The sequence below is a fragment of the Hippopotamus amphibius genome, chromosome 3 (assembly GCF_030028045.1).
Source record: "Hippopotamus amphibius kiboko isolate mHipAmp2 chromosome 3, mHipAmp2.hap2, whole genome shotgun sequence".
NCBI classification, from domain to species: Eukaryota; Metazoa; Chordata; class Mammalia; order Artiodactyla; family Hippopotamidae; genus Hippopotamus; species Hippopotamus amphibius.
The window spans coordinates 69,711,581-69,724,129 of record NC_080188.1 but is presented as its reverse complement, the minus strand read 5'-3'; the positions used below and the strand labels follow the sequence as shown (position 1 = coordinate 69,724,129).

At 35.6% G+C, this 12,549-nt stretch overlaps 1 protein-coding gene across 2 annotated transcripts in view; it reads left to right on the top strand.

The window, feature by feature from the left end:
• PPP3CA (protein phosphatase 3 catalytic subunit alpha) overlaps window positions 1-12,549 on the top strand; it is a 307,553-nt gene that overhangs the window by 264,659 nt on the left and 30,345 nt on the right. For both annotated transcript variants that reach the window (XM_057729018.1, XM_057729017.1), the window contains exons 9-10: window positions 9,900-10,025; window positions 12,190-12,264. In XM_057729018.1, coding sequence (XP_057585001.1) covers window positions 9,900-10,025; window positions 12,190-12,264 — 201 coding nt within the window. The remainder of the gene's footprint in view (window positions 1-9,899; window positions 10,026-12,189; window positions 12,265-12,549) is intronic.

The window sequence follows — 12,549 nt, the reverse complement described above, 5'->3', positions numbered from 1 at the left end:
AGAGCCATAAATATGATCCCTCATTGCCTTACAAAGTGGATAAAATTAATCTAGAGACTTTGCCCAGTGGCGACAGTTTTCCCAACCCTTGCTTTATTCTTGCCATCATCTCAAATCTAAAGGTCTTCTTAATTGGTCTTGAGCAACTGTTCGGCCAGTTCACTTATTTCAGTGTAGAGAGTGTAGATACTTAATCTTTCACTTCAGATTGTATTTACATTCAGATAAACTATAAAAATACCATCTACGGACTGAACGTTTGTGTCCCTTCCTCCCCCCAAATTCATTATGTTGAAGCTTTAACCCCCAATGTGATGTATTTGGAGATGGCACCTTTGGGAAATAATCACTGTTAGATTAGGTCGTAGGATGGGGCATTGTGATGGAATTAATGCTCTTATAAAGATAGGAGGACAGAGGATCTGTCTCTGCATGCACCAAGAAAGGCCATGTGGGGACAAGACCAATTAGAGGGCCCTTACCAAGAACCTGACCCTGCTGGCACTCTGGTCTGGACTTCCAGCCTCCAGAACTGTGAGAAATAAATGTTTGTTGTTTAAGTCAAAAAAAAAAAAAAGGAAAAGAAAATGTAAATACATATTCATGGGAGCGTCTTGTTATTTGATATTTGCTAACAAATGCTAAAGTAAAACAATTAAGTAAGGTACACCCCCACCAAAAAATAGTCATTTATTCATTTACTTGATAAACATTTTTGTTTTTTAGCCCAATGAGTGTTAGTAGAATTACACACACCAGGAAGATAATTACTGGGTTTTGTGTGTGTGTGTGTTTTGTTTTTATGGTCTTGTGATTATTATTATTATTATTTTTTTGGAATATAATTTCTTAATAATGATTATTAAACCTAGGACAGTCTACCAAGAAATTGATGGAATATAAGAATCTAAGAAGGAGCAAAGCAGAAACCATAAACAAAACTCTTAGTATTAACTCCTTTTATTATCAGTATGAGATGGTAAAAAAAGAAATTTAGATAGGTAAAGAGGTAATTTTAAAGGTAAAGAGAACTTGAAATTAGAAGGTTTTGATTGGTTTTTAGAGAAATCACCTCTGAGATAAATGGATAAAATTAACTGCAGAGAGGTTTCAGTAGAACGTCCCATTTACACTGCCTTTTATAACCAGAATTCTTCAATATGTGGAATTGATCTGTGATTGTGATTTCCTCTACCTATAACAATAATAATAACTAATACCTATTGAGAAGTTACCATTGCCAGAAAGCACTCTATGTTTCCTTTCCATGAATAAATGCATTTAATCTTTCAACAACTCTATGAACTACATTATAATCTTGATTTTATTGATGAAAAACCGGGGCACAGGAGTTATACTTTCCCCAAGGTTCATACAAGCTGGTCAGTGAATAGCACTGAGATTGAAACTCAGCAGTCTGACTCCAGGGCCCATAGGTTAACCTCCTTCTGTGCTCTTGTGCATCAGCTTTGTTATGTGAAAGCTTTCAGGGCAGTGTTTGCACTGATCCACTGTTCAACTCAGGGCTTCATTGTGTTTAGGTGACTATTTTTCAATAAGAAAGGGAAAGCCTTTGAAATGAAGAGTCATTTGTTATCACTTTAAAATTACATGAGTGTTATACATCTGAATACATACATTATTAAAAGATTAAAGTTAGAATATCTTTTGTACTGTTCTGAAATGATTTCTCCCTTGAAAAGATACCCCCTAAAGCACTTATGCTTTTGCTTCTGTTTATTCAGCTCTGCTGTGAAAGTGTCATTGCTGGAGGCCGCTTTCTAAATAGATTAGTTTTAGTCCAGTAGTCACCTTGCTTACATTTAAACATTTAATTAATGGAGCAGGAGGTGAAATAGAAAATAGAAAACCTATCAAGATTTACTATTTAGGAATTACTCTCACTATATATTTTAATTGAATTAAGCTACATATAATCTATGTATCTTTGTCCTAACAAATGACCTTGATTTCTTAACCATCACCACTACAGGATTGTAAATTTCATCAGTTAAGTAATTGCGGAGCTTCAACAAAGTATTACACCGCGTGGGTGAGGTAATCCTCGCTTTTCACAAAGCTCTGGCCGTAGAATCAGATGGCAGTGTTCTGTGAACCCTTACTTGGGGATGAAGACAGGACCTCCAGCAAAGTCCTCCATCCAGATTCCGTTGTTGGTGCTCTTCTACTGCCACTGGATGGGACCACTAAGGCTTGCATCTTGAGGTGTTACATTCCATTTTCTGACAGATGGTTAGAAGAGTCTTAGCCTGGACTGAAACCAACTTCTCTAGCAATCTAATTGTCAATAAAGCATTTCACAGGAGGAAAAGCAGGAAATATATATACACACACACACATACACACACACACACAGGCACACACACACATATATACATACATATATATAATTTATACATATGAAGACATGAATCAATGGATTATTACTTGCTATTCATTATCTAAAGGTTCTAGACCTGCAAGAGACTTGGTGACATCACTTCCCCGAAAAAACTAGGTATCAAGTGTATGGGCTTAATATTAACTCAGTGCCAAGGATATCTTGGAGATAGCAACCTAGACCCATTGCAAGCAAGCTACAGCTTAAGGCTTGACACCAAGTACAAGGTGAAAGCCTATTCTGTGATTGTCTACAGATATGTATGATCGCATACAGAAACAGATACAGATACAGAAACAGGCACTAGGTTTCAAAGTACCTCCCACCAGGGTACACTTGCCCTTGTTATACATCTGGAGCCGATAAGTATCACCTGTGCTGAAAGAGAGCAAGGCATGGGCAGTGTTTTCTATATCCATGCCCTCTCCTCCAGTAGTTTAAAGCTTCAGCTAAATCTTTCTCGTTTAGTCTAGGGTTGATTAAGCCTTATTTTAGCATTATAATAGTATAAATTAGAATTTAAAGGAATGCACCAGCTCAAACTAAGGAACTCAAAACTGCCAATGACTCCTACTTTTAACTTAGCAAAAAATATTTAATGGTAGAAATTCAAATTCTCTATGTGAAATTGTTATGTTAGAAGTGATTCACAATGTTTGACTGGACTTGAGCTAATTTCAAGGATCAATTTTTGACCCAAATTCTCTAGATCCTAGTATATCGATGTGACACATTAGGTGGGAATTGTAAAATGACAAAACTATTAAAAATAGATAGCCATTCTCTCCTCAAGGAATTTGAAACTGAGTCATGATACTTTACATTTTTCATGTACCAAAATTTTATCTTACTGTATATATTATACATATTAATCCCATATATTATTTTATTTAATCTTCTTATTTTGAAGATGACAATTATTCCTGTTTTACAAGTTTGAAAGGTGCAACTCAAATAAAGAGAAATATTTGCCCAAGGTCGTATACTTGCTGTGTGACAGAGACAACATTATTTCTACTCTTATCTATTTTAGAATCTTACAGCTTTAAAACAGAGTTTAGCCTTTGAAATGACATATTAGCTTTTTCCCAAATTCTTTCAGGCAGCCTTCAGAGTTCTGTTCATATGTGGTTAGTTACATGTGGTTAGTTTTTAGTGTCCTGACAAGTTATCAATATATATTTTATGTTTTTAAATTTTTCTTTGTTTTCTCTTCCTTCACCTGCCTGCCTTCTTTCTTTCCTTCCTTTCTCCATCTTGTCCTTCTTTTCTCTGTTTCCTTTCATGAGGTCTTTTCTTCAGCCAGCACTACTGAACACCAACCATGAGTCTGGTGTGGTACAAGCACAGTAAAAGAAAAAAAAAAGACAGATCTATGTCTTGTTCATCCCTTCTATCGTCTGCCTTCTACTTACTTTACTCAAAATTCTGTATTTGAATAATACCTGATTCAGAATTTAATAATGCAGTATTAAGAAGGGAAACACATAACACACACTCACACACACACATACAGACATAATCATATGATTGGCTCAGATAATTTCACAGATATATCTAGTAGAGTCACCTTCCTTCATGTAAGATAATATCATCCACATTTTATGTAAGAGACTTGTCACAAAGTTAAAGAAGGTGTTATAGGTGCCAAGAAAAAGGCATGTACAAGGTAAGAGAGAACCAAGGGTTAGATGTGGGTGTAAAAGGATTATATACAGAAATGTGTGTGTGTGTGTGTATTTCAATAAGTACAAAATTGTTAGCTAATAGATTCAAGAAAATTATATATCCTACTGTTAGTATCCAGTAATACTAAAATATTTCAGGTTGGTTGAAATTCAGTCATTATGTAGAAGTTACTGGCCACGTGCCTGTGAAATAGCCTCTGTTAAGTACTAAATTGAGCAATTTAAACATTAAGTTTCTCTGGAAACCCATACTGAAGAATATCATTATGACAAAATTACCTAAAAATTACCTATAAATTGAAGACTTGAAATCCATCTTCATAAATGCCGTGAACATGTACTTTGAGTCTGAGCTTATGAGCTATAGAATAAAAGTGAATTTACAGGTGTAGCCATTGCTCAACAGATACAGTAACCCTCATGCAACAGTAAATTTCCTTTGACCTAGGTCATGCCCTTTACCTAGGTCACTAATAATAATAAAGGAATCTTTTTAAAACAGAACCCATCAAGCAAGTACAGGACATCGAGAAGAAAAAAAAAGGGAAACGAGTTAGAAGTCAGATTTCTAATGGAAGGAACTGTAGAGATTGTGTTCATAGATGTTATAACATGTACGACAGTAACTACGCACATACATGAATGTACATATGTATCTTCCCAAATTTTTAAATGAAAATTGTACCCCCCCCCCATTTTGTTTAGCTTGGTGATTAAGACCTGTGGACCTAAGAAGTTTATATTTAACCTCAATTGTGTGTATATTAAATGCTATAATATTTTAAAAAGTCAAAAAAGAAAATTGTACCCCCTCAAAGTAATGTTTAGGGGAACATATAGATTTTTAAAACTTTGTAGCACCTCTCCTGTGGAGAAAACCCTTTCATGCAGCGGTATGTCTGGAGCATTACGGTTACTAATCTGAAGGCTTTTGGAAAGCAAGCTCTGTGTTTCTCTTGAAATCGACTCGGGAGGGTGTTGAACCCATGGTTCGGTGAGCTAATCAATGCATCTTGCTAGTCATATTTTGATAACTTCTCTTAAACTGGAAGCTCTGTTTTGACCTTCCTATTTTTGTCATTTACTGCCCTGCCATCAGCTTCCCTGGTGAAGGCAGTTGCAAAGAAGATGCTGCGGAATGTTCTCAAGTTTTAGTGAACTATTGGTTTTTGTGTCTCACCAAAATTTCAAATTTTAAAGTAGTAGAGACCCCCCTTTAACTTACAGATTTGGATATGGCCTAGCAATTTAGTGCATGGTTTGATAGATGGAGGATTGAATTAAGATCTAGATTCTATTCCTCGGGTTTCATTATATTCAGAGGGCCTAGTGATATCATTAGAAATGATAGTGGTCCACTGTCCGTTCCCTATTGCAGAGTAGGAGCCATCTCTTTATTACTGATTTTATATCTTTTACATAAGCATGATGGGACCAATTAACTGCATAACTTTACAACCATAATTTTGACATCAGAGAAAGAACTGGCAGTCAGTTCTCCCAGATTCATGGGGATTCATAATCTTTCTACTGCGCCAAATTGCTTCTGGCTGTTCTTCACATCTGCATGTGCACCAGAAGAGCATTTGTTTCTGAGCTGTCTGGTCTGCTCTGAACTATGGTTAATAACCTAAGGCCCGTATACGTGTCATAATCCCTCTCCTGGCGTCTGATACAATTGTTAAAGGACTTGAGGTCATGTGTAATTGCCAGCAGAATGGAGTTCCTTGATGGTAGACTTTGTTCTTTTTCCTGCTCTCTATTTCTCAGACAGGGTCTCAGGAGGTGGTCTTGAGTGATTCTTGAAGTAAAACCGTTTGTATTATTTATATGGCACTGGAGAAAAACGTCTTTCAAGTACTTCAGAGGAGAGCACCCTGTTAGGGCTCCAGTTGAGTTTTGTAATTCCAGTGACAGTCAGAGGCAGGTGGCAGGGGCGGACGATGTGGGAGGTGGAAGATGAAACGTTAACTGTGAATTTCGTGACTGGATATTTGGGACTGTTCTGGTTTAACTTTCTTCGTGTATTTTTGTAACATATATATTTATTATGCAGAAACTCAAAATTCATACGTCATTAATGTAAGATTATTTGAGAAGTATATTTGCATGAGTATTTTATGTGACTGAGAAAAAAAGAATACGTATTATTGCATTTGCATTTTTAAAGGGAATTTTTTTTAATCGATAGAAAAATAAGAAAAAAGTTCTGTAAATAGCCTCTTAGAATTACTGAGAATATTCATCAATCTTTGCATTAATGATGAGATCTATGCTCCAGAAGTTTGTTAACATCATTTGGATCTGGAAGAGGTCGTATAAATTGTCTGGATAAACCCATGAAGTGACGTGAGGTAATTTAGACATAGAGACATTACGTGACCTTGGGTCCTGTGAGTAATTCATGACAGAATCCATCTCTCGGTCTGGGCGCCTGGCCTTCCAGTACGGAGCTCCTTTTTTCAAAAAAAATAAATGTGGAAGGAGAATCTGTGTCCAGCACTTGGTAGACGTGGAATGATTTGTACAGTTAGGGTGAGAATATCATGGAATACTGGAAAGATGAGGGACTTCAGGTGCAAACCCAAACCCAAACTGAGGTTTGCTGCTTCTCATGTGTGACCTTAGGCAAATAACTCCTCTGCTTATTTGGAAAATACAAATAAGAATCACTTTTGAGAGAGATTGCAAAGATTTGTGATTATAGAAGACCAAATATAGTGCCTGGTATAGAGCAGATGCTTAGAAAGTGTAGCTGCTGTTAAATGGTATTATTTCTGCTGATAATAAAAAAATAATAAAATCTGTAAACAGTATCTGCTTTATCCGTAGGCACGCAGATAAATTGTGTTGAGCTTTGTCTCACCTGATACAAAACAGAATTTCTGCTTTATCTATTGGATAAGCCTTATCTGCACTTGTGAATGTGTGTCCTATTTCATTTTTCTCAAACATGTATTTTGGCAAAGGGCTAAAACCTCTTTAATTATGAATACCTTATTCAAAGTTAAATTAGTATAACAGCTAGGACTAGAACTCACACATTTATAATTTAGGAGAGACAGAGGGAATGGTGGAAAGGGAATGGATTTGGTGCCAATGAAAGCTGAGTTTGAATAGGAGTGAGATTTTCCAGTTAGTTCCTGGTTGCATGATCCTGAGAAAGTCACCTCATTTCTCAACTTCAAATCCTTAGTCAGGGCAGTCACATCTGTTTCCCAGATTTGTAGTAGGGATTAAATGACATATTATAGAAAACCTCTTTCTTTCCTCTGGGGTACTGTCAGTTATAACACATTTTCCTTCTCCCTGCTGTACCAACCTAATGTTAATAAAAAGTGGGGGGGACTTAAAGGAGAAATTATACTCTTCAAAAAGATGACTTAGAACCTAAAAAGATGCTTTTGAAGATAGGAGGATCCATTCCTGTTAAGAATATGCAGTATTCAAAAATAGTAAAGACCTTTTCCGTGGAGCCGGTGCTCAGGGAGCAGTTAGCAAAGGTGGGAAGTACTTCACCTTTCCCATCTGGCAGCTCTGAAATATTGATATTGTAATTTGACATGACTTTTTCATTTTGCATGTTTCTGATATTATGTGAATGTATCCTTAGGCCCAATGACATATCGCATAAATGATAGGATAATGCAAAGAAGAATAGGTTTATAGAAGTGTACGGGGGATTCAGTATTCCATGGGAAGAAGACAGTAACTCCCCCCACATCAGTGTGGATTGCATTATCTGCAATTCTTGTCCCTAACCCTCTGTGATTCTGTTCCCTGGAACTGGTTTGGTCAGCCTGAAATATGATTCAAAGAAAAAAACCTCACTGTTCTCAAGTGTGATTTTTGTTAACTGCAAGCTGCTGAAAACATCCACTTATTATTCAGCTGCAATATGATGTATGTAGTATGCAAATCACAGAAAACTATACATCCTTCCCATGCTCTGCACTGATCAACCCCACCAAGATTATATTAGTTCTGAGCCACACTTTAACCGTGGCATTGCTGATGTGGCATGCGTCCAGAATAAGATGAGAAGATGGGGGAAAGGCTCTAGAAGCTGTGTCAGATGAGGAAGGGTCAAAGGGATTAGGAAGAGTTTTCTTGAAAAAGATTATAGGGGAAATATCAAGATATGTCCTTAGCTTCTGAGCATCTATGCTAAGAAGGTGGTATGTGAAACATAAAGAAGTAGAAAGCCTGCTGTATGGTACTTGTCCTTATAGACGTAGAGAGATGTTGGGCATATACATATATACATAGAATAGTTATGATCAAAATTGAATAATAAATGCAATATAGAGCTGTAAGTCAAGGGCTTTTGGAATTCAGAGGAGAGACATCCATCAGAGGAAATCAGAAGAGATTTCACAGAAGGGATAGTGTTTGAGCTGGGCACCAAAGATGGGAAGAATTTGGAGATTCAGAGGTTTCTGAGAAAAGATTCCAGGTGGAAGACAAATGCAGAGTTTTGAAAGGAATGTTATGTTCGCGATATTGATAATTCAGAAGTTGAGTAAGATATTAGTGCAGACATTCATGCAAAAGCTCAAACCCAGAAAACTTCTGGTAACTTTTCAAAAAAACAGATTTTTAAGGGCTATCTTTATGCATAGCAATCCCATGCGATAACATCTTGCACATAAAAAAGTCAGTCTAAAAATTAAAACGTCACGAGATGACTAATTTTTCTATATTTTAAACCCCCAAACAAAACCAGGAAAAACTCATTTGACATTATCTAGGATCTGTTCAATAATTTCTGCTAATATAATGCTAATCATGCCACGATAGGATAATAAAAGTAAAATCTTGCCAAAGCTCAGCAAGGTACAATATGAGAATAATGTTCTTAATATTTAAAGGACTGTCATTTAGAAACAAAAGTATACTTGTTCTGTATTTTTCCAGAAGGGAGAACTAGGATCAGTAAGTAGTAAAGGAGGTTTAAATTCACCCTGGAAATTTCCCACGACTTAAAATTGTCTATCCGTAGAGCAGATGACCCTATTAAAACAGATAGCTTTTGGGTCATTGAAAGTATTCATGAAGACCTGCTCACCCTGTGTCCCGATCGCTGTAGGTGAAATTCTGAACCTCGTAAGAAGTGAGACAGGCTCTACTCTTAACATGTCTGCAACCATAACATCCCATGTGAGTGTGTATCCAGCCTACAGACACCCAGGCAAAGTAGAGTGAAGCAGGCATATTTATTTTCCTATTTTTGTGGCTGGTGCATCCTTTTCAGAAGTCAAGGGTGGAGTCAGATACCAGCATATTATTTAAGGCAGGATTCAATCCAAACATTTTACTTTATTAAGTCACGAATGCAGTCTAATTTAAACTGTTTTGTGCAGCTATTGTGAGTTGTACTGGAAAAAAAGTGTGCTTTAAAAATAATAGAAATAAATTCTATTCAAATATTTGAGGATATTATTAAGTTATATCACACTAACTTAGCCACTTTTATTAGTGTCATCAGATATTAAATAAGACTAAAATGTTCTTGGCTGCAAAAGGAGCTTGCTCCAATTCCTGATGTTTGATTAACTATTTTTATAGAAATATTTGCCAAATTATAATGCCATTTCACGTATAGTATTCGTATATTGTGCAGTTAGAGATTACACTGAGTGAAGTTTAAATGCATAACTAGGATAAACATTCATGACCAATGAAGCTATTTGCCTTGGTGTTTTGGAACTTAAGTCAAATATATAGTTGAATTTTCTTGATCAACTCAAGCCATCTGTAGAAGCAGAAATATGTGCTTGTGAATGTAATGTCCTTCTTTTTGTTTTCAGCTGCAGTATTGAAGTATGAGAACAATGTCATGAATATCAGGCAATTCAACTGTTCTCCTCATCCATACTGGCTTCCAAATTTCATGGATGTTTTCACTTGGTCCCTGCCATTTGTTGGGGAAAAAGGTGTGTTTTGGAATCCTGAGATGTTCTTAATAAAATGGCATGAGAAGGAAGGAGAGGAAATGTGGCCTCTTCTACCTTGAAACACTCAGAAAGAGAAACACTTTGGCCCAACCAATAAAACTCACAAGCTTCACCGTAGGAGCAGTGATCTGAAAGTGTGTCACTCTATATGCTATTAACAACATGCAATGAGTGGAATTAAGGGGAAATAAAAGAAATGAGGACTATTAGGATAATTTATATAATCTCATTAGAATAATCCAACTTTTTAAAAAATAACAAATACATAGTTTTGACTGGCTTCAAGCTATAATGGCTATCTTCTTTTATTACCCCTTTGTATTACAATTCAAAAATGCTATTTTATTTGACAAACTGCCCATCAAATTAAAAGGTTGAGATAACCATACTTTCCTCACATTTCTGATGTCAATGATAATCATTATACGAAAGTGTTTAATGGCTACAATATTTTGAAACACAAAATGCACAACAACAAAAAAATAGTTCAATGTTAGTATGTTATAAGATGGGACAAATTCACATTTAAAAAGTTGTTTATTAGCATGCCCCAGGTTTACAGAAGAATTGGCATTATCCTCCTTCCTTCCTTCTCCCTTTATTTGGTTTTTATATTTTGACCTAAACCTCAGCAAAAATTTTGAGGAAAAGCCTGCACCCACTGAACTTGCATTTTCAGCTCAGGAGGCCTAATGGTGATAATCTGGATCATTCCTCGTCAGCATCTTGAGCATCACAGGGAAGGTGAACGGGCATTGTAGTGAACATGAGAGCGTGCACGTGTTTTGGAAAAATGATTTTAGAGAAAAGCTGTACATTTTTCTGAAATATTTGTTTATTTATATTAGTACATATGTGTAATATATTAATATTAATATGTGTAGTAGTTATTTTCCTACGGTCCATGTGTTTTTTTCTTTAAATATTCTAAAAATGGTTAAACCTGAGAATCTATGACTCGTCAGCAAAGAAGTCTTCCCTTTCAACACCAGAATAAGTCAAAATAAATTTTAATTGTCTCTAATAAATGTTCCCAGTACTACCCCATGTCACCACTCCCTTGTACCCATCAGATCACAGCATGAACACAAAAGCACTGAGAACCCTGACAACTACCCTTGAACACCCTTCTTTGGGGTTGTTTCCATTAATTATTATTGAACATCTGTTATAAAAGAATGTATTAATACATTTGTATACATGATTTACTTTTGATAATTAAACTGAAGCTCTGGGTTAATGTTGGCTCCACTGAAGTTTTACTGTTTATCATGTCTCTTCAGTGCTAGAACATTGATTTTAAAAAGTTACTCTTGAAGAAATAATGGACAAGCTTCTTTTCACATTCATGATAGACCCCAACCTAATTTTTTTAAATGTTCAATGCAAATAACATGTAACTTAGTGTAAAGTGTTGCAGTACTAATTTTCTGTGTATAATGCTTTTATACAACCCTCTTATAATCTATTTACTCAAGTAAATTTCTTATTAAACTTACCTAAGCTTCATTTGTAAAATCTTTTTGAAAATGAAATTTAATGATGTGTATGTGTGTGTGTGTGTATATATATATATATATAATCTCAACACATTCATTTTTTAAAATCAACATTCTCAAAACTACCTCAAATACATTAGTTCATCAGTCATCAGTTTTTCTTAAACACAAAACCACATTTCTGTCACTATGCTGGGTTCTCTGGGGGACTAAAAATATTTTAAAAGCCTTCACTTGGTCCCTACGAACCTGAAGTTTGTAATCTGGCCTAAATCTAGCAATATCATTGTACAAATAAATAAAAATTCAAGAGTAACCATTTTCTCTTTCATAGATTTATAGTATATTCACATCCACGTTTTTCTTTTGTCCACTGTCTGTTGACCCATACCTGGTAAACACTACCATTATATTTTGTAGGCACGAGCTAATAATAATTTTAAAAACATAAAGTCTGCATAGACACACAGAGCATGTTGTCTTTTATGATCTGAGTTTATAGAAACTGCTTTGCAGGAAATTCCGTCTTCAGGATAGGTAAGAATGTTACTGCTAAGCCTGCTTGTTAACAGTGCCAGAGTAATAATTAAGGTTATATTAGAACATGTAGACTTTGTCTTTCTTTCTTTCCTTTTTCTCTTTAGTGACTGAGATGCTGGTAAACGTCCTCAACATCTGCTCAGATGATGAACTAGGGTCAGAAGAAGATGGATTTGATGGTAAGAGCCTTGAGCCTTTGTGCTAATGCAGTTTGCCTGGTAATTACTTGGCATCTCGTAGGTAACTCCAAGAATACATTTCTAAGATTTAGATTATGTGTAAGTCATAACATATTCTTGAGAACGAAAGATATTTTTATATGTTCTAGTTGCTTTGAAGAAATATAAGAAACAAAAACCTTGAGAGAATTTTCCCCTTACCCTGAAAACATAGTTGAAGCCTTGAACTACTTTAATAACCATCTTTCAGTAGCTCACATTGCTAAAAGACTTTTTTGGCTCATT